This window comes from Gavialis gangeticus, unplaced genomic scaffold (genome assembly GCF_001723915.1).
Source record: "Gavialis gangeticus isolate Ggan-Ray unplaced genomic scaffold, GavGan_comp1, whole genome shotgun sequence".
Lineage (NCBI taxonomy): Eukaryota > Metazoa > Chordata > Crocodylia > Gavialidae > Gavialis > Gavialis gangeticus.
This window is the reverse complement of record NW_017729024.1, coordinates 158,455,259-158,477,407: the sequence shown is the minus strand read 5'-3', so window position 1 is coordinate 158,477,407 and position 22,149 is coordinate 158,455,259. Positions and strand designations below refer to the sequence as shown.

The following is a 22,149-nucleotide window of genomic DNA, read 5'->3' as shown; positions in this document are numbered from 1 at the left end:
TTTTTCAGGAACCAATTAAGAGCGCCAAGCGGGGGGGTTGTCTGTATATTTAAATGAATTTAGTTGCATCAGTGCAAAACACCCAGGTGTATACAAGCCCTAAGATGTTGTTGTTGTTATTGGAACCTTTTGTTCCCTAAAGAAGGACCATTAAATGAATGGAACAAAATGATGTAGCAGGAACAGGTAGTTGCATTGGACAGTCCCATTTGTCTGATATATAAATTTCAATGCTGTGGGACTTCAGATAGCATAGGTTGTCCCAGAATATACAATGGTTCTAGTTTCTGGATAAGCCCTCCTTTATTAATAGTTTAGTATCACAATTTTTACACATTTCAGGGACTTTTTGTTTGGTCCCAACTATTTTGGAAGATGGAAAATTTTGATTTCTAATGTGCTCTCATAACATAGTTGATCTCATAGTATAGACACTGTGTAATATCTGGCATGTCATTTAGTGTTTTGAAGTAGATGGCTTTTCTGTTGAATTTAGATGAATGATCATATTTCCTTTCTGGTGCTATAGTATCTACATCTTTCGTTTCAGACTGAAACAGATAAATGTTATGTTCTCACAGTGTGGAAGATGTTACCATTCAATCTAAAACTAGTTTTGAAAAGTGTTTAGATGTGTATGAACCCACAGCTGCATAACTAGAATTTTACCTAGGTGCTCATTTGAGCTTTAAATATTTTTATAAAGCTGTTTTGGTTAAGTAAGGTAAGGTAATGCTGTGTGTGTAATACAGGTTGTGTATGCACATGTGCGGTCTGTATAATAAATTTACCATGCAATTTTCATTGCTACATCTGATCTGTCCAGTCACTTCTTTCAGAATTTATTCTAGCACACAAAAACCTTGAGCAGCTCAAAACAATGTTTAATTTTACAACCCCCCCAACAACAACAAAACAGAATAAAACTTCTCTACCCTCCCTCCGTCCCCTCCATCTGAAAATTCTCCCGATGTTTCTAAGTTTTAATTCAGGCAAGATTTAGAGTTGTGACAATAACAATTTTCTACACAATTTTAAATCTATTATTTCACAAACCCATAGATCTGGGAGTTTTGAATCATTGGTAAGGGAATATTCTAAACTTTCTGATGGGATCCAGCAGTAGACTGGAAATGACTGAGATAATGGATTTTGCAGTGATAACACTTCTGTGCTTATCTATTTTAGATCTTTTTAGAGGTGATCCCTGAGTCCTATAAAGTGGATATATGCTCTCCAAAACGCTCTTAATATAATTTCTGTGTAATATACTTTGTTCATGCTACTTGTGGTGATATGAAGGTTTTATTGACACTTTTGTGATGACTAGCATAACTAACAAATGACTATGCCACATGAGTAGTGCATCCTTGAACTCATGCACAGAAAACTTTTGATACACTATTGTGTATTTCATTTACGCAAACATACAAAATAGTGTTGCCTATTTTATTGTCATAATATGAGATATGATTTTATTTTTGGTGATGAAGGTACAGATTTGTAACGTCTGTCAAGCTCTTTGAGTTTTATCTCTACCCTCAAACTCTTACAGCATTGTTGAAAATAAGGTTCATGGAGAGAAGATAGTTAATATTGTAACTAGATTTCTATCACAAATCTAAATTTTGGCTTGTGGTCTTGAAATTTTTTCTGAAAGTACTATTGCATTTCAAATGTTGCCTATGCTCTTGAGATAAAATGTGAGAATTTGTTGGTAAAACGTGAGATTAGCATCACATTCTCTGGAAACAGATTGTCTAATACATAGGCGTAAAATCATGTTTGAAAACACTGCTAAGTTGAGTTGTAAAATTTATGCTTGACAGCTACTGGCTGGGAACAATTCAGAAGACTAACCATTGAGAAAAAACACCTGTACCATTTTACCAAAGTTAGCAGAATGCATTGTTCACTGTTTGTTGTGTGCAATATTTAATTGTGACTTTTTTTTAGCTTAATACATTTAAAAACATGCAACTTTACTATAACACTCTGCTCTTGATTTATTCCTGATTTACCTTTGAGTGCACTCAACTTTTTCTTTCTTATATTAGACCATAGCTAATCTTTTTCAGCATTGTCTTCAGTGTCTGAATTTTTTCCTCCCTCTCTCCCTCTTCTTCCTTTAGTCTTACTACACTTACTTTGGTCCTTTCACTTCCTTTCTCCCTACTATGTACAGTTGCTTCTTTTTCAGTTTTCCATGTTCTTCATTCTTCAATGCTACGTGCTCAAGAAACTCCCTGATAGGCCTTTTCTACTCTCTGAAGTGGCTCTGATTTAAGCTAAATCCATTTTAAACTGATATAGTTAAACCAGTGTAAAATCCTATGTAGATACAAGTTCTGTTTTGAGTATTTTATTATAGTTTAGCTTAAAGTACATTCCTTAGCAAGTTATGTTAAAACTAAAATAAATTTGTTGTAAACCGATATAGGAGTATACAGAACTTATTGCACTGGTTTAATTACATTTGTTTAAAAATCTTGCCTTTTGTTAAACTGACATAACTTTGTGTATAGACAAGTTCTTTGTGACATACCTACAAAAAACTAGAACTCTTGGTTCCAAAATGATACCTTTTATTAGACCAACTGGAAAATGGCAAGAAAATTGTTCTTTTCTGCAAGCTTTCGGGATCAAAGCCCCTTCGTCAGGCTCTGGGAAAAGCGTAGATGGTACAAGATGGTAAAAAGTCCCCATAGGTAGGAAATAAACTTCATTTTTGCACAGAGGGAGCTGAAGATGGAAGTCTGTCCCTCTGGGTCCATGAGAGTGTCTTTGTGAGCTGTGTTGAGTAGCTCTTTGATGTGTTGATCAAGTAGAATTCCTTCCCTGGAAGTGTCAGGTGGCAGGCAGGGAGGCAAAAAAACTTCCTTGTTGTTCTGCAATGAAGTTTAAAATCCAAAACCGGCTGAAATTCGGCATCTTCCATGTTTCGGGGTGTACTTGGTAGCCATGTTGGTCTGAGACAAAAAGACATACAAAAAACTAGAACTCTTGGTTCCAAAATGATACCTTTTATTAGACCAACTCTTTTTCAGACATTATCTCCCTCTTTCTCTCTCCTTTTTCACAGCCATCCCTTCATAGATGGACTGAAATTTTACCAGACACCGAATAGCTGGACAATTAAGCCTGTTAGTCAAAGACTTGGTGGTATGGGCACTACAGGGAAAGTGGAGGTTCCTGGGAAATGTCCTGAACCATGTTTTGGGATACAGGCTTTCCAGCTATTAAGTGACTGACAGATTTGAATCATCTCTCCATTCCTTCCATTTCCCTCTGGCTATTAAAAGGAAGGGTATTTTCTCTTGGTTCTCTTCCTAGGCTGGAAGTCTTTCTAAAGGATATACTCTAGCTCAGCCAAAAATTATGAGCTTGTTGAAGGAATCATTGATGAAATTCTATAGTCTACATTCATATAGGTCATAATACATTATCATAATGTTCCCTTTGTGCTTTAAAAATCTATGAATCCCTCATCCTTCCCCATATACTCTCTTACTCCAGGGCTCTGTTGTGGTGAAGTCTTTGGTATTGTTCTCTTCAGCTTTCTGGTTGCAGGAAAAGGATTATATTTACTATCCTTCCTTTTCCCAGTTTTTAGCTCTTGGTGAATAGCCCTGCTTCCTATCTCTGTTGCTATTCATAACAGTCCACTGCAGCATGAAATTGAACTCATTATTCACAGTTTCATGGCTGCTTGTGAGGTCTAAATAAGACTAGTTTTCATTCTGCTGCAGTTTAACAATGTTCTGAGTAACCACAATGGACCTGGAATTGTGTATTGCAAATTTAACAAAATATTGCTGAGTTAGTCTATGCTTTGTTGGTGTTTAGAAGGTTGCCTTTGCAAACATAAAAGAAATCAATTTAATTCTTTTTAATGTAAGTTTCAGTTTGCTAGAAGCTGGCATTGGCTGAGAAAAGCTTCCTAATCTCTATAGGGACAAATGGTACTTTTTCAAGCATTGTATAGAACAAACTTTTTGAGATGTCATATCTAAAAAAACAACTTGGGTTTAAAGCTTAATGATGGTTTCCGTGAAGAATCTTTCAGACACCTAGTTCACAGAACATTTCTCATAATAAGTAATTATTTTAGGATTTAATCATTTGAGTACTGTCAGATTCTGTCTAGATCTACACAGTTGACTTTGACCTATTCCCAGAAGTCCTTGCTAATGCTCTGTGCTTCCTGTAGCTGTACTCTGACATTTGACTAGGGGTGCCATTTGTATGAAGTTTTTCTATATGTATGTTCTCACAGAGGCAACTAAAAACTTGTTTTTACTGTTACTACTATTAACTCTTCAGAGTCAATATATATTTCTTTATGTTCTGCATTCTGTTTACATATCATCAGCAGAACTGTTTTGAAATTCCTAACAATTGTGTGTGTTCAAGCCTACTGATGGAAATGGAAATGACCAAGTGTTAATGAGAGGAACATTTTGGTTTGTAGAACCTTATTTCTGGTAATGCTGGAGGAGAGACACGTCAGGTTTCTTAAAATCCTTTATTGAATTTTTACAGTTTGTAGTAACGTGCATTTACTATAGAGTCACTGGCAACCTGAAATAAGGCACTTCAGGTGTTAAGTACAGTATGACAGGGAGGCCTCTGTGGCTCAGCCCAGTAGCTATAGTAATGCTGGGAACTGTCTCATCTGCCATTGAGGCAGGGATAATTGTGTAGTTAATAAATTCTACAGAGAGATAAGGCAGCTCAAGTTTATACCATAATGGGGCAGATGAAAGTTAGTGACTCCACATGACAATGTCTTTGTGATATTTATTAACTGTAGCTTTTTGCCTGAATCCTTCATGTGTAAGTCTTTTACAGTGTTGACAAAGTTTGTAAATTCTTTGAGAATTGATTTAAATGAATTAAGTTTATCTATTTAGAAACATGTTTGGTGGAGCTTTTAAATTTAGTAAAATTCATAACTATGAGTAAGAAAAATAATGTAGTAAGCTCCGTTCTGAATCTAGCATAACTAAATGTTGTGAAATCAGTATCTGAGATACCAAGAACTTGCTAACTATATTGGTACAACTGAAGGAGTATATAGGCTCAAGAGGAAAAATGGCGGTTGTGCAAGGAAATTAACTGAGTTCTTTAAGAAAACAGTTTTGGAAGTTCAAAACTCTGTGAGCATCTGAAATGTCAACATTTTTCACTTGTCAAGGATTCCTGTTAGAATTTATAGTTTGATGTTTAAAGACAAAGTAACTTCTGAGTGAGCATTTTCCAAATACATATACTCTGTGGGTGCATTATGATGTATGTGCATGTGCTGTTTGCAGCACCTCAAACCACACAGCACATGTGCACCCATTTGCTGTGTGGCTAATTTGCAGCACAACAGTTTCTTTTGACACTGGAGATTCCAGTGTAAAAAAACCAAACAAACACAAAACCCACCTCTAAAAGAAGTAGCGTGATGCACATTGCAGCCTGCCTGGCCAGAATCACACTCTGGCTGCTGTCCAGGCTTAAAGTGTCCAGCTTGGTGCCACTGCTGCCCTGGGAAGACCCCAGGTAAGGCTGCTGGGGCCTGCACAGGTGCTGGTCCCAGCCTCCCCTACTCTACCCTACACTGGTTACTTTGCCATGTGCTGGAGCGTACATGCAGGGTCATGCCTAGGGACAAATAGCAGTGGCACAACTATGTGCCACTGCTGTTTGTCCTGTGCAAAACATGCACCTCAGCACATGCATGCTTGTCGGGATACTCCCTGTTAATCTAATCAAGGGGGTTATACTTCTAGTAGGGATTTCATAGAAGTTATAAAAGACACCAGAGAAGGAAACTACTGGTTACAGTTTGTAACTACTGATCACTAGTAACAAAAAATAGTTTTCAGACCTTGTCTTCAATATAAGCTGAACTGGTTTCTCAGAACAAGACATCCTACTTTTAACAAAATTCTGTAATCCTCCTTCCCTCTTCCTTAATGTGGGTTTGGTGATCACATCTTCCCAACCCCAGCCCTGGACTAGAAAGATGGCTGGATGTGTTCCATGCGCATTCTCTCTTTCTAGAAGTAAAGAATCCAATAGCGAGGGATGTCTTCTGTGGAGGATGACTGGCATAAACTTGCCAAAATTAACCTATGTTTGAAGTCTGCCATATTAAAAATTTAAAGACCTTTCAAATAATGTCCCATTCAGTGTTGCATTTGTTGGATAAGATCCTCAGCTGGTACAAATCGGTATAATGCCATTAACACCAGTGAAGCTATGCCTGTTAATACCAATTGAGAACCATGTCTGTTTTGATTAAAAGCTTGTGTGGAATCTAGCAAAAGCTTAACAAGGAGGGAGTGTCAGAGTGGGAATTTAAGCAAATTGACAAATAATTAAGGAAGTTAAGGTTGCAAGTTTAAATTTATACGTATTCAAAGTAACATTGTCAGAATAATTTGGTTAAGTGTGATGTATTTGAAAGTGAAGAAATTACAATCTTTTTTTTTTTTTTTTCCAGTTTCTGCATGGGCTTGAAATACAAGTACATAAATTTATAGTATTCAGTGATAAAGTGTGTGTGTGTGTGTGTGTGTGTGTGTGTACTCGGCATAAAAACAAAAAAATAGCCTACTTTCTTCTACTGTGTATTCATTGGTTCATGGTCTGAAAAACTTGTCAGGTATCTGTTAGTTAGAAGTTGATTAAAGTATCAGCAGTGGATGCAAGTGTGTTTTTAAATTCAGGAAGACAGGACTTCACTGGGTTTTATTTGAAAAATTATCTTTGCAATTTATAAGTGTTGGTGTTTATTTAGAAATATACTTATGCATGCTGTTGCTTTCCTTAGCTATTTGAAGAACTTTACCTATTTTTTTTACTGAAAGTTTACATTCAGCTGAAATTGACCAGAGGAAAGTCTCCTACTTGCCAGTGGTAAATATTATTTTCTGGCTCTCCAGTAACTAATCAATATTTTCAGTCTGTTTTAGATGGCGGCTTTTCATTTCAGAAAGCTTTAATCTGTTGACTTGAAACTTTGGACTTGATTCTGTCCGTATTCAGTTAGAATGTTACCAGTTAATATAATACAAGCCGGATAGAGTTTTTGTATGCTTTTAAATTGCTCCTTTTTAATTTTTCAGTTCCTAACTGTTGATATGCTAAGTGTTCCTTGCACAGTACAATTTGCATTTCAAATTAGACCGTCAACATTCTCCATTGTGTAGTGTATCTGTATACCTCAAAATTGCACCCACTGACTCTTGGGGAAGTGATATTAAAAAAGTTATAAATCTTAAAGTTGAAACTGGGACTGGACAAGCCAGAGAGATTGAACTGTCTGTGTGGTAAGTATAGGACTTTAGAAAAGGGTCTCCAGAGAGTCTGACATAGTAATTGTGTGGCTAAAAGTTGCATGCCATGGTCACTGAGGCTACATGTTCAAATGATCTGAGAGAACTCTCCTGTGTTTATTTTCCTGCTAGAAAAACTTAGTAAGAACCCTGAGCAGATATTTGGTTGCTGATCCCCTGAGAGCAGAGAGCTGATGCTGTGTTGATGCATGGCCTGGCACCCCTGTGCACACATCTCATTGCGTTCTGCAGGCTCCCTCCATCTACCTGGAGATGGGTGGCTGCAGTGCACAGGACAGCCCTTATTGGCTGACCCAGACCGCTCGGTCAGCCTGTGTCTCCCTGCAGCACAGTGTGGGGACTGAGAAGGGACATGTGCTGCTGAAGCTATAGGCTCGAGTCCAAGTGATGTACTGTCTCCCGGGAGGTAGGACCAGGACCAAAGCAGCTTGAGTTTCTGGAAGACTGCTGCAGTTTCTCTCAGAAGGAAACATGCACAGGCATTCACTGTCTCAGGAGAACTTCTTCTGGAAGCAATTAAACCCTGGTTTGTCTTGGGTTATTTTTTCCCAGAGTGGCCATTTTTGCTCTTGGAGAAAAATCCTGAACCATCTGTAAACTTATGGTTTCTACTGGGAGAGCAGTAACTGAATGTAGAAACTGAACGTCTGTATGCGGCCTGAATCTGAACAACACTGACATGCTATGAGTTCAGACTCTCTCTTTGTATATCTTTTGCCCACATTCCTTAGGAGTTCTTTTAGCAGTTTTTCCCTTGGATGAAAATTTCTGTTTTTAAGAATATAAACAGTGCCATAAAAGCCACATGTAGACTAGACTCTGATATTATTTTTAGACCATTCCTGAGGAAATTAGCATTAATCATAAAAGATGTTAATAATAAAAGCAGTAGAGAAGATAATAGAATCATGATTCAATTATGATTCTTCATTTGCTAAAGAATGGAAATGTGTGGAAACATAGGAAAGAGAATTTTTAGTGAACAGAGATGAAGATTATGGATTGGTTGGGGAGTGTGAAGAGGAAGTATTAGGATAGTGCAGGCCAGGAGAGTTATAGGTATGGGGGCTGTGTCCCTTTTCTACCTTCTGTTACTTGGAAAATATACCCCAAACAGTGACTTTTAGTCATGTAAGGGATTATTTAAACACTGTTTTCCCAATGTTCTTCTCTGTTACCTTTGTCATGTTGGTCCCTTTCCAGCCTCCCTCTCTGAGCAGCAATCACAATGTGAGCAGGGATCTGCACTCCTCTCCCTTATTTTACAACTGAAAAAAGCCTAATGCTGTGAGAATAATTCTTAGAATAATGTCAGCTGACAAGCTTATATTTAATTCTGAAGATCAGCACAACAGTAAAGTCAAATAGCAGCAAACTTCTCTTGTGCTCTCCAGCCTTTAAATATTTTGAGTTGTTCGTTGTTTCATAAACAGGGTCATAAAATAAATCCTGTTCATACTGCAAAATGGAATTATACTTTAATCCCATCAAGGGGTAAAAGAATTATAATAGGATTTACTAGCTATTATAGGATTATACAGGCATCTTCTAATGAATTGTTCCAAATGCTACACTAATATTTTTATTTTAAGGAGTGGAAATTTGATGCGTTTTAAAATAGAATTTTCCTTGTCTTTTGTGTAAGGTAATAGGTGCATAAAAACAGTCATAATATCTAGGCATTACCTAACTATGTAATATTTTATAATTATAATAATATTTTTGTTCTTCAATTTTAAGTAATATGATATGTGTGGAATGCTAGAAAGGTTGTATGAAGGCTGGCATAGAACACAATTTTTTCTGGAAAACTCTAACTACAGCTTCAAGTAAAAATCCAATCTATACAAAAAGCTCCACCAATTAATATGTAAAATATAATTGGTAAACTATGTCAGTTAAAATATGATGCTTCATTTAACTTATTTTTGGTTTTTATAAATAGTGCGCAAAAATGAAAAAGATAATAAGTTAGAGGGATTTCATCAACTTAATCTAATCCTTGTACATATTTTACTCAGGATATTTGATACAGATTTGACCAGATATGTCTGTAGAGGCTGGCCTCTTTTTCTTAACCATCCTCATATCTCTAGGCAGCTGTATAGAGGGTGAAGCCAATCCCACTAATTATTGTTTCCTTTTTGCTGTCTATAAAATTAACATGCCCTGCTACATATTTTGTGCAGCCCTCTTTCAAATAGTAGGTATTTAATTTAGAAAAGTGTTAGGAATTTTTACAGAGAAGATTATATTTTATATGTCTTCTGTTACACGAGAGGTAACTATTTGTTGTCTGATCGTAAATCTTTGATGTTTAAGAATTGCCCTGTGTGTGAGGCAGTTTAATATCTAATAGATGTGTTTATGTATGTGTGTATGTGTATCTGTATAGATATAGATATATCTGTGTGTTTGTGTGTGTGTGTATATACGCATGTAGATAGATACACACACAGGTTTCCCTTGCTTTGTTGTACATGCGTTCCTGGAAAACAATGCATAACTTGAATTTGCATAAAGGGAACCCGCTTTACAAAGTATCAAATAGGGATATGTTCCAAGACCACAACTGTACTGACCCCCAGATCTATTTCTACCACTTCTGCAAGGCAATTTTGGTACTCACCAACAGCAGAGAGGGGTAGGAGATAAGTTAGCAGGATGCTTAGAAGCCATAATGGGGATGGCAACTACAGAAACATGTCACAGACAATGAGTGAGGAGCACAGACCACACAGGAGACTATATTTTGGTGTGCGTCACTCCCACAATGCACCGCACAAAGCAGCTGACTGCAGGCTTCCACCACACCAATCTCATATGAGTGAATTTACCTTGCATATAATTAATTTTTGGTATAAAAAGGGTCACTGCATGAAAGCGAATTTGCATGTACAGCACCCGCATAAAGTGAGGGAAACCTGTGTGTATATATGCTTTGGGTCAAGGGCATATCATGGATAGATATCTGTGGCTGTGTACATTGTTTCTCCTGGGAGAGTTCCAGCTCTCCCAAGAGAAACCGCTATAGATATTCAGGCTTTTTCTCCCAGAAAATGGCTATTCCAGGAGAAAAATAACTTGGTAACAACCTAGGGTTAAGTCACTTCCAGGACAGTTTTTTCTGAGAGTGTGAATGTCTATACATACTGTGTAAATCAGTCTTAAAGGAAAAGAGGAAACAGAATCTTGTCTAGGTATCTTTTTGTTGGAGATTTTGATGTGCCCTTGTTCTGATTGTCTTTCCAGGGACAGAAATATCTCATTATACTGCTTCAAGTGCTTTAAATTCTTCATCAGTAAACGTTGCTGTGAGGGCCAAAGATGGGTCATCTTACTGAGTCTTCTGTGCTCTCATTTGTCTCTCCTCTCCTGATGAGGTGGCTTCCACTGCAGATAACCGGAGGCATTCTAGCACCAGAAAAGGAAAATTGCATCTGCTTTAGAGTATTGTCAAGATAGTTCATGGCAAATCTCTCAGACTTCTCAATGTTTTTCACAGTTATGCGCCAAATTGTTTTGCTTGCTAAACTGTTGGGGAAGACTGCTAAGAAATCAGAAGTATAGCAGGAAAAATTTCCCCCTTGACTTGCAAATGAGGATTGCAAAATAACTATTTATTGGAACATGAATAACAAAAAAACAGTAGTGCCATGGAACTTGAATAGGGACTACAAGTGTGTCATTGCTGAGGGTCAGGTTGTGACTGAATGCAGTAACTCTGAATGCAGGTTGTACCTCTGCATGCAGCAGGCACAACCTCCAGTTATATGACTTTTTCATAACTGTGCATAAAAATCAAGTTAATTTCCCTTGGAATGCCTAAGAAAATACAAATAGCAATCAAATAGCAATCAGTTACCCCTTCCTGTTGGGACTGCGATGTGTTCTGTCATGAGACATGTAAAGCATTGTGTTCTTAAGGACTCAAGGGGTAACCCTGAGGTTTTCAGGCATCTATACACCTGCTCCTTAACAGAAGCAATGTAAGACTGAGCCTTCCTAGAGATTCATTGATTACATCCATTGGTGGTTTATCTTATTAGCAGGGACCCTGGTTTTCTCTGACTAAAAAAAAAAAAATCCAAAATTCTGTTTTAAAAACCCCTCCAAAATCCACACTTTTTTGTAATTAAAACAAAATGCCACTATATATTTTTTGGATTAACATGGTGTTTTGTTTTAATCACGGAAAAATGTGGATTTCTTTTTAATCAAAGAATTTTGGATTTTTTTATCAAAGAAAACCAGGATCTCTGCTTCTTAGCCACATTTAACTAACAGGTAGCGGGTGTGTCTGCTTGTTTGACAGCAGACTACTTACCTGTATTTATCTTTCTGTCCCATCCTCTTTAGATGGGTACTGCATATACCATTTTTGTCTTTTCTTGCAGCATGTTAACCCCACCTAGTGATAGCTTTAGAAACAGTAGATGTGCCATGCAGTTCTGCTTCCTTCCCTACCCTCAAACACCATCTTCATCTCTATTAATAAACTCATTTTTGGAAAGCTTTATTGCATAATAAAGTTCAAGCATTTCTCACACTTCAGCAGTGGAAGAGGATTTTACTGAGGTGTGAATAGTTTTACTTGTGATATTTTCTCATTCTCAAACAAAGAGGAAGACATTGGTAGCTAAAACAGATAAACACTAAACTAATTTCCAGAGTTTAAATTCAGTATGGGATCCCTTACCATTCCATCACCATATCCACTTTCTCTCTCTCATACAGGTTTTTTTCTTTTAAAGTCCTTGTCTTTTTTTTTCTGCTTTATACTGAATAAAGGCCTGAACTTTTTTTTTAATAAAAATGGGGAATTGAACTTGTGTTCTAGCATAATTTCACCTGGTTGATCCATCTATTCAAGAATTAAACTGCAACATTGCAAAAGATTTGAAAACTGAATAGTTAAGAAGGAAATGGAAGTTGACATTTTAAACTGAAAAATTTAAACTATTTTTAGTTGTTTTTAACTTTAATGTTAAGATTATGCTGAGTAGATTGATTTATTTTTGAAGATTTAGCATCTCCCTTCACAAGGGAGATGGTCATCCCCAAAAACAGGGCCAGAGTAAAAATTTTAATCCCCTTCTCTTCCCTTCCATCCCCACCTTTTTTTCTTTTTAAGAAAAGAAAGAAAAAGTCTGGTAATTTATGTTTTTTTGAAATGAGGCCACCCTTACACATGAGACGTAAAAGTAGGTGAAAACCCTCTTCTGTAAATTCTTTTCAAGACATCTTGAAAATCTGAACGTTATATTTTAAAATAAAAACAATTACAATGTGCTTTATAAGTTAAATATGTATTTCAGGTGATGGAATTCTTGCCAAGGTATGTAGGCTATTTCTAAAGATCACTACTGATCCATTGCTGTTTCTGGTTCACACTCTTAAGCGGTCTGCCATTATCATTTCAAATGCTAGTAATACAAATGAATGGGCAAAGACTTTAGATTGAGCTATGAAAAGCAGCTGCTTATGGATTTGCTTTTGGGCGACCATATGATCTTGCTGCTGTTTGTTCCCTATTTTCCCTAATCCCGTTCTTCATCTTCATCCTCATCTTCTTGTAGCTGCTTTTTGTTAAACCTTTATTTAGAACTCAGTCCTCCAACACCTTCATACCCTGTGTGAAGATCGGTTGACTTCAATAAAAGTCCTACTTTACACACATGATATATAAAGTTTTTTACATGTCTAGAAATATGGGCTGCTTACAGACAAAAAAAACTCCCAAAAACCTGACACCGAGCCCAGTGCATGCCCGGAAGAGGCATTGCAGTAGTTGGACCTGGTTTTCCCATCGTCTGTATAGATTGCGTGCTTCAGTAGGGCTTTTTTGGCGCTTTTATCTGATAGCTGATTGAATCAGCTGTTAGATAAAAGTACTAAAAAGCCCTGCTGAAGTGCCTGATCTATACAAAAGCTGCAGAGCTGTGTCAAAATAATGCACTGCTCCTTCTGGTAAAGTGTGGTTTTAGGGGTGTTTTTTTTTTAAACTTGTGTAGGCAGCCACAAGCTCAAGACCTATAACCCTTTAAGGCAAGGAGTGTGCCTTAAATGAGCATTTTAGTCTAGTGCTTAAGTTCTAAACAAATAACATGTTGTGCGGAAAATCTCTTGCTGTAACAATATAAATCATGTTCTACATGTTCTTTAAAAAAAACAGAAAATCTGTCTTGTTATCAGTTTCAGGATACAAATATCTCCATGCAGAATTTGCAGGTATTGCCAGGTAGTACTTGATGGGTTACAATGTGAATCCTTGTGTTATGACCCCTGTAACAGATGGGGTACAATGAAAGACCTTACAAAGTACAATAAACTAGCACAAGCACGTGTAACAAAATGGTTGAATGTGGTGTAGAGACGCAAGAAGAAGAATTTTAAAACAAAGAGATTTGAAATAGAATACTGGTAAAACAATCATTTACATAAAATTAATAACTCAAAATATTGAAGGACTTCAGAACTCAAGCAAAGTTTGCTGCTACTTGACTTCACTGTTTATAGTTGCCATCTTCAGATGTAGGGAATGGAGGAAACCAGTTAGAACTACCGGCCAGCATTTTTCTAAATATATTTTTTTTAATTTATTGAAGTTGGTGATCAAAATCTGTTTTCTAGATTCCTTTCTAAGAAATATAAGCCATTAAAGAAAAATAGCTTTTTTTAATCGGGAGCTGGACAGTTTGTGAAGTACATTTTAAAACTACTAACTGTCTGAATGTTGTGTATGTTGTTAGAATATTTGTAATACCCAGAAGCTGGTTTCTTTTAGGTGTGTGTGTATTTATATAAAATAAGTCTTTAATATTCTTCAAAATGAGTCTTCTGACTACGGAATCATGTGTTCTATTTGTACAGGAGTAAAACAGAATGGCTACGATAGTTACCTTTTTGTGGAAAACAATATCTGCTGTGAGGATCTTTAGCATACTAAAGAATAAAAATTACTCTTTAACTGTCAGTGTGGCTGACCTTCAGAGTTGTATGTTTGGCTCCTAGTAGAAAAATGCCAGGTGATATAATCTTTATAGGGAAAAAAAGGAAAGTGACCAGAATGTGAGATGATAACAATATGTTGCTACTATGTTGCTAATTTTCAGCCTGCTACTAAAAAAAAATATTTGCAGAAAATTATGAACCTGTGTTTAGAATCGTTGTGAAAAATAAATAAAATGCAAGTGACAAGATAAATCAACAAAAATGAAATTTGTAATATCTGCAGAAGGTTTTATTTCCAAACTGTGTAGATGGGAAACAATTGAAGAGGGTCAGTCAAAACATCTTTCCCCCTCATTTAAGGAAACAGCAGTAGACATTTTGATTGTTCTTTCCCCTACTTACTGATTCAGAGTAGTAGTCCTCTTGTGTCTGAACTGGCATAAAGTTATATTGCAGAATAAAGAGAAATTATTCTGATGATCCATGTTAAATCTATGTTGATTTTTTTTTTTTTAAACATGACTGGAAATACTGAGTTTCAACCAAAGTAAGACTGAATTGGGTGATGGGAATAGAGAAGGAATATCTTTTTTTTACAAAGCGAAGTCACTGGCTGAATTTGTATTGCTTGTATACTGGTAAATTTTGTATTACGTTAAAGGTGATTATGTAAAAGATACAATATGTTAATTTTAATTTACATCATGGACAAAATGTAAAACTAAACAGGTACTTTCAACTATATTTAAGTGTTGAATATTAAATGGGTATTCTGTTTATAATTTGTCCTGGAAAAGGACTGCAATTTGGGCCCTCGCTGTTATCTTCTCATGTACATTTACTCTTCTTGATCTTCATTAATAGGTAGCATAGATCAGTCAGTGTTAAAGGAGTTGCCTCCTGAGCTCCTGGCAGAAATTGAATCCACCATGCCACTTTGTGAACGTGTGAAAATGAACAAACGCAAGCGTAGCACAGTTAATGAAAAACCAAAATATGCTGAAATCAGTTCTGATGAAGACAATGACAGTGAAGAAGCTTTTGAATGTAAGTAATACGTTGTTCTATTATTACTGCTAAGGAGGGTAACACTTTGCTCTTGTCAACAGATTTCTTAGCTAGGTAGTCTAAATAATGTTGAAACAAGGTAACTTTGAAGTCCTGATAACTTTTTTAAAAGAAAAATTAAGTCTCTGTTTAGAAGTCAGATATAATAGGCAGCTATCTAGGCTTCTCCCCATGCATGTTTTCTAATTGTATTGCATGAGCGTTAGAGTAAAGAAAAAACATAAAAAGTTTAGAAACTACCTGATTAGCATTCTATGCAAACAGTATTGAAAAAATAATTTAATTAGGTATGCACCTAATTAGTCACCTTGATTAACTCATATGCATACCATATTTCCTTGAATATCAGGCAGCCCCCAATAATTAGGTTCTATAATGGAAATGTATAAATTTGTTGTAATTTTCAAGAATAGAATCTAATTATTGTAGGGATGCTTTGAATTTGTCCCGCTTCAACTACTACAGCAGGAAGAATTAAATCTGGGGGATCAGGTGACCCCCTTGCCATCTGCCATCACCCAACTTCCTTCTGCTGCAGCCCTTTTCCCCTCTTCCTTACTGTCAGATCCTGCTTTCCCTGAGTACATGTAAGTGAGGGGCTATTTGAAAACACTGACCTTGAAATAAAAATATCTCTAGTAATTTGCGTAACATTACTATAACTACCCATAGGGTTAGCTCATCCAGTCACAATTTTAGGCAACCCTTTTTACCTATTTTTAAATAATATAAAGCATGAATGATTAGTTCAAAGACAAAAGGCTCAAGGCTAATGATTTACCATATAGTTCATTGGGCTGGGTCCCAGCAGACTCAGCAGTGTTTATGGTGACCCCATAGCTCAAGACTGCTCAGTATGTGTGTGTACTCCAGATACCCCCCACAGAGGATCCATGTGCTAATTAGTTACCTACTCATGACGGGAACCAGGTATTTTTGTTCTGACTCCTCCAATCCACCAAAAATGTATATGGAGATGAGGCACAGGACAACATGGTCGAGCCACCTCATGGAGGGTGGGGCCACACTAATAACATGCTCCAGGCTGACAGTGGGGGTGGCAGGAATTCTTGGTGAACTGTTTGACTTCCCATTTGGTGATGTTTGCCAGACATTGAAGGCTAATGAAGAAACAGGAATCATTGGAAATGTGAAAGAAAGGTGCAGCTGAGCTGTGGGAATGAAGAGGAAGTAAAATGTATTCAGTGTAATGGCTCACTAGGACATCAAAAAGTCAGCCCTGCGGGAGGCTGTGTGTAATGGGTATTACCATGCAACTCTTTTAGATGGGCTACAGTAAACTGTCTTTGTGGTGGGTTCCCTGTGGTATGTTTGCCCGATATGGGCCATGTGTTTTATAGTCATGCTCAGTGTTAGCTGCATTTAATCAACTTCATAGTTGACTTCCGTTACTGAGTACATGCTGCTTTTGGCAGCAGTTTAATGAGAGACCGTTTACTTACTTGTATGTGAACATTAGATGAAGGACTCCTCTCCTCCCCCACCATGCTGTTTGGGGTGGGGAGGAGGGGAGGACAGAGAGGGAGACACAGACGGAACATAGGAAAATCTTGTATTTTAGTAAATATGTAATTTATTTCCAAGGCCTAGTGTTGGACAATCATGCTATATAACATCTAAAACTGAATTTATACATTTCTTATGACAACACCATGTCTGACAATCTGGATTACAAAATGTTCCCGTTTTCCTGGAGCTTTGGAAAGGTTCATGTAGGTTAGATGGATCAGTCAGTTGTCTGGACTTCAGCAGCCCAAGCATCTGCCATTGTGTCACAACATGCAGAATTTAAAGCTGAAAATCTCTCCTAACGTTCCTGTTTAGGTATACAATAAAACAAGAAATGGAAATTCATGAGCTCCTTTTTAAGAGTATTTTCAGACCCATGTAGTCTAGTTCTGCCTCTTCTAATTATGAGTTATTACTTGGACAAACTATAATTACTTCTAGCTAAACAGTTTTCAAGATGGCAACCACTGAAATCCATTCTGAATTAGGAGGAAAGGCAAGGTGGGTAATCAGTTTTAACCTGATATCAGATGAACTGTCAGTGTCAGAAAACTTCTGTAAGCTACCAGAAGGCATGGTTCCTTGGTTCCGGTAATATCTGTATTGCTTTGTATCCCTGGTGGTCCATGAGTTCAGTTCTTGAATTGTGGGATGTATTTTTAAATAAGTGTTTAAAAATAATATCCTCTTTCTCAGCAAATCAGTTTTCCTTGATTATCTTCTTAGAACGGTCATAAATACAGTACTACCTGGGAAGTGTTTGTATTATTTGTCCAAAAATGCAAGGGCAGCTCCTACAAAATAATCATTTTTAAAAGTTTGGAGCCTTTCTACTTCAAAACTTTCTATGAATCTCAATTAGATGCAAATCTTAGGTGGTGTTTAAAATTCCCTAAGTATTGAGAGAAATTGAGCTAGTGGTCAAGCTTCACATATTCTCCTTAGAAGGTTATGCAAAAGTCTTGTATAAATAAGGACTGTCTCTGGGATCCAAAAGGAACACCTTTGAGCATATATAATACCAGATTGGACAGGGTTTTCACCTCCCAGTGGAAACACAAGCAATATTTTGTTCCATTCTTTAAGACACTGATAATTCCTAGTTGAGTCATGGAATATGGAACCTTAAGGCATGCCATGTGACTATTAATCTTCCTTAAGGCGTAGGGTTAAAAGTGACTTGCCTTAAAGTTCCATATTACAAGGCTTATTGTTTATTATATTGATAATCTGGAACAGGGAGCAATAGGTAATTAATAAAGTAACAAAATTATAATAATTGATACAACATTATTTGTTAGTGAGAGAGAACCAAAGAACTCCAGAGATTTAAATTAACTAAATTGAAGGTGTTAAACTTATCAGGGCCCATAGATCTAGCACACAAGGCCTATCCTAACACTAAACCAACCCTGGCCCTTTGCGCTGCATGTAATGTGCCCTGCCCCCATGCATCACATGCAGTGTGACCCAGTCCCAAAACCCAGACTGGCCCTACAATAAGATAAGTTGCATAAACAATAAGAAGATTTATACCAAGAAAGCTGTATAAAGCAGTGGTGTAGCTTTTTCTAAGAATACCATCTATGGTTCTGGTTAATCCATAAAAAAAAAAAAAAGAAAAAAAAAGGTATTGCAGATCTTACGATGGTTCAGAAAAAAATTGAAAAGATTGATCAACAATGTGGGAAAAGTCTATTAGGAGAAAGAAATAGAAAATAGGGATTTTCCTTACAAAGTAGTTGCGTTAGAGGGGGTATGATAAAAGTGTGTGAAAGAATGAATGGTGTAGAGCAGGTAGACTGTTCTCAGTCTTGTTAAAGGTGAACAAAGAGTCATTCAGTGAATTTAAACAGTAAGAACTTCAAAACTTTTTTTTTCATACACCGTGTGATAGTATTTCAGAGTTCTTGCTTAAGAAAGTAGTTTGTGCTTTAGGTTTAAATCAACTTAAACCACGGCTTTTTTGCATTTTTCTCTGAAGTCTCTGGTACTGGTACTGTTAGACAGTATGTAGGACTAAATGGACCAGTAACCTGATCCAGTATGGAGGTTCCTGAATTCCACTTATTAGCCTTACAGAGCTAAAGCAACTGTGAATGAGTGACATATTGTATTCTTTTCTGTTGGTGCTTGGCCTCTTTTAGGCTCAGAGTAGCTTTGACAAAATGATTCATTAATTACTTGTTAGTGCACATATTCTTACAAGTTCAGTAATGTAAATGAAAACAAGATAAGTCAGTATACACTGATGTAACCAAAGGCAGAATTTTACCTGTAGAACTTTTTATTTTAATCATGCATATCCAGGGGACAAATTTAGCAAACTTATATGCAAAAGCCAGAAAAAATGCATGCAAACTAGTAAGCTGAACAAATTAGATTCAGAAAGTTCTGAGGATGTTAAATCATCATGAGATTCGTTTCTCAGAAAAAAACACACATTGGTTCCTCCAGTCGGGTGAAATAAAGGGCACTTACCAGGATGCTGTTATTTTCAGCATTAGGTATTGTGAGAAGTTCTCAAGTTGGAAGATTGCAAATGCCTAGATCATTTTCAAAAACGGGACTTAGTTACCTAGCTTTGCCAAATTTAGGAATGGATATGTTGTTCAAAAAATTATTTAAAAAACACAATTCAAGTGTGACATTTTATTATTATGGGTCTATAATGAAAACTTGCATATGTAATAATTATATAGTAGAATTTTGCTTACTTTTTGTAAACATAGTAACAATTTCTAGCCATTCTCACAAGTAAAAAATGTGGAACGTCACGATTCTCAATGAGAACACGCATTATTTCTAGCTTCTCGGAAAAGACATAAAAAGGACAGAGATGATGATAAAGCCTGGGAGTACGAAGAGCGTGATAGAAGAAGTTCGGGTGATCATAGGAGGAGTGGTCATTATCACGAAGGACGAAGGACTTCTGGTGGTAGTCGCTATCGCAATCGCAGTCCAGAAGACTCGGACATGGATGATTATTCTCCTCCTCCTAGCCTCAGTGAAGGTAACATATCTGTGTTAAAGTATTTTCCTCCAAATTCCTCTTTCACTACTCACAGGTTAAGTTGTAGTCTAAATATAATTAGAAATTTTGTATGCTTCTTCTAATATAAACGTAGAAAATGTCAATAGGCCAGTCTAAACAGTGTATTTAATTTTAAACAAGTATTTATCCACCTTTTCAGTACACTTCGAGAAACTTAACAAAAGTATTTGTGCATTTCTTTGCTAACTCTTTATTTGTTTATTAGTGGCTAGAAAAATGAAGAAAAAAGAAAAGCAAAAGAAAAGGAAAGCTTATGAACCTAAATTAACCCCTGAAGGTAAGTAGTTTTTTAGGTTTCCATTTGTTTTCATTCTTCAGTTTTTATGATATATTTTGTATATAGCATAGCTACATATGCTTTGCTTTTGTCCCACCAGAAATGATGGATTCTTCAACTTTTAAACGGTTTACTGCTTCAATTGAAAATATTTTGGAAAACTTGGAAGACATGGATTTTACTGCCTTTGGTAATGTGTCTAAAATTTGTCAACTGCTGTTTTTTAGAAATTTTGCATTGTGGTATTTTGTCAGAATCCCTTCTTTGCACCTTTGTTGCCTCTGCTATAGACACTAAAGCATGTCTTCTTTCTTCTTTTTGATTGCCATCTTTGTTAAGTTTCTTCTTGTTCCTTCAATTACTGTTCCTTGCAAGACCCAGGGCAGTCATGGAACAGATATATCCTTGCCTATTAGGCTGGGAAGGATTATAATCCTGCCTGGGCCATAAGAAGGTTTGTGTATGTGATGGCCCCTAGGTGGTTAGGGTATGCTTGATTAGCTCAGGCAGTAGAGGCCCTGTATTTTTAGATCCATAGATCACAGGTTCAGTCCTCGCTACCAGCAACTACCCATCTTGGGAGCATCACACTGCAAATAAGGTTCCTATGTGGATGACAGCTATGTAATACAGCATGTGTGGATGGGTCAACAGTAGTGAGGATTTGAAGTCATTTCAGAGTGTTTAGGACAGTGGTACTCAGCCCCTCTAACCCAGCAGGCTGGATGAGTAGCACAGAGCCAGTTTGCAAGCTGGATCCCACATTCAGGGTCAGCCAGTGGGTATGAACCTGTGCACCAGATCTGGCTATCATGTGACCACATACCAGCACCAGCTGAAGTGCACAGTCATGTCATCCAGATTGCGGAGCTGCCCAGAGCTCCAGAAATTTGGTGGTGGGAGAGCAGTGGCAGCTTTACTTCCTGTAACTCTGGGAACAATTGATGCTGCTCTTGCTCCCCGATGCCAAATTTTCAGACTTATGGGGAGCCCCATGGGCTCTATGACATGGCTTTGCTGGCTGGTGGTTGAATACCACTGGTTTAGGACCGTTAGATGCAAGACATCCTTCAGAAAATGCAACTCTTAACTAGCTTTCACTCATTTTTTTGATTTACAGAAAAATATAACAATTTTTCTGTTGAAGAGAACTCAGAAAGAACACAACAGGTCACACTGTTCCTGACACTATGCTTTCCTGTTTGAAATGCCGGGGTTTATCTTGTGAATTATATGTGGGTTTTTTCACACCTAACAGTGCCAGTATTGTGTGGTACCTTTCAAAGACTCTTGGGGCACCCCAGGGAAAGAACTACAGTTTTGAGAGAATACCTCTGATTGGAAATTTGTGAGATTTGTCTCAGAAATCTCTCTGCCCCTTGAAACTGGCTTGAACCCAATATTTGATACATAGTTGTTTTTTACAGTACCACTTTAGTAATGACATATTTATGTGGTAGATAATGTTCTAGGTCTATTCTAGTTCATATATTTATGAAAACAAATAAACAAATCTTATGAGTTCTGCAGCCTGTGAAAAAAATTAGCAGGTTTGGGGATTATTGAAGGGATTATAACTAGGAATTTTCTCCCATCATTTTTCATTTTTGAAAATAATTAATTGGAATGGAGCCTACCATATTTACTCAAATCCAAAAGGACTTCAAATTTAGGACAACTCCCCCCACTAGTTAGTGTATACATGGAAAATAATATGTTTGTGATATGTTTCCACCTATGGAGTTTTATTAGTGGAAAGTCATCCTAAATTTGCCTCCCAGCACTGCTGCAGCAGAGAAAGCAGCAGCAGAGGTGAGGAGCCAGACCCCCATCCCTTGCTTCTTACCCTCCCTAACATGCACCCCCTTCTGCCAGCTCCCTTGCTGACTGACCCATGCCTGTGCCTGACCCCC

The 22,149-nt window shown here is 37.0% G+C and overlaps 1 protein-coding gene across 5 annotated transcripts in view; it reads left to right on the top strand.

Annotated features, from left to right (window-relative positions):
- Positions 1–22,149, top strand: part of NIPBL (NIPBL, cohesin loading factor) — a 283,352-nt gene that overhangs the window by 193,510 nt on the left and 67,693 nt on the right. For all 5 annotated transcript variants that reach the window (XM_019517953.1, XM_019517951.1, XM_019517950.1 and 2 more), the window contains 4 exons: positions 15,171–15,353; positions 19,714–19,917; positions 20,165–20,236; positions 20,337–20,426. In XM_019517953.1, the coding sequence (XP_019373498.1) occupies positions 15,171–15,353; positions 19,714–19,917; positions 20,165–20,236; positions 20,337–20,426 (549 nt within the window). The remainder of the gene's footprint in view (positions 1–15,170; positions 15,354–19,713; positions 19,918–20,164; positions 20,237–20,336; positions 20,427–22,149) is intronic.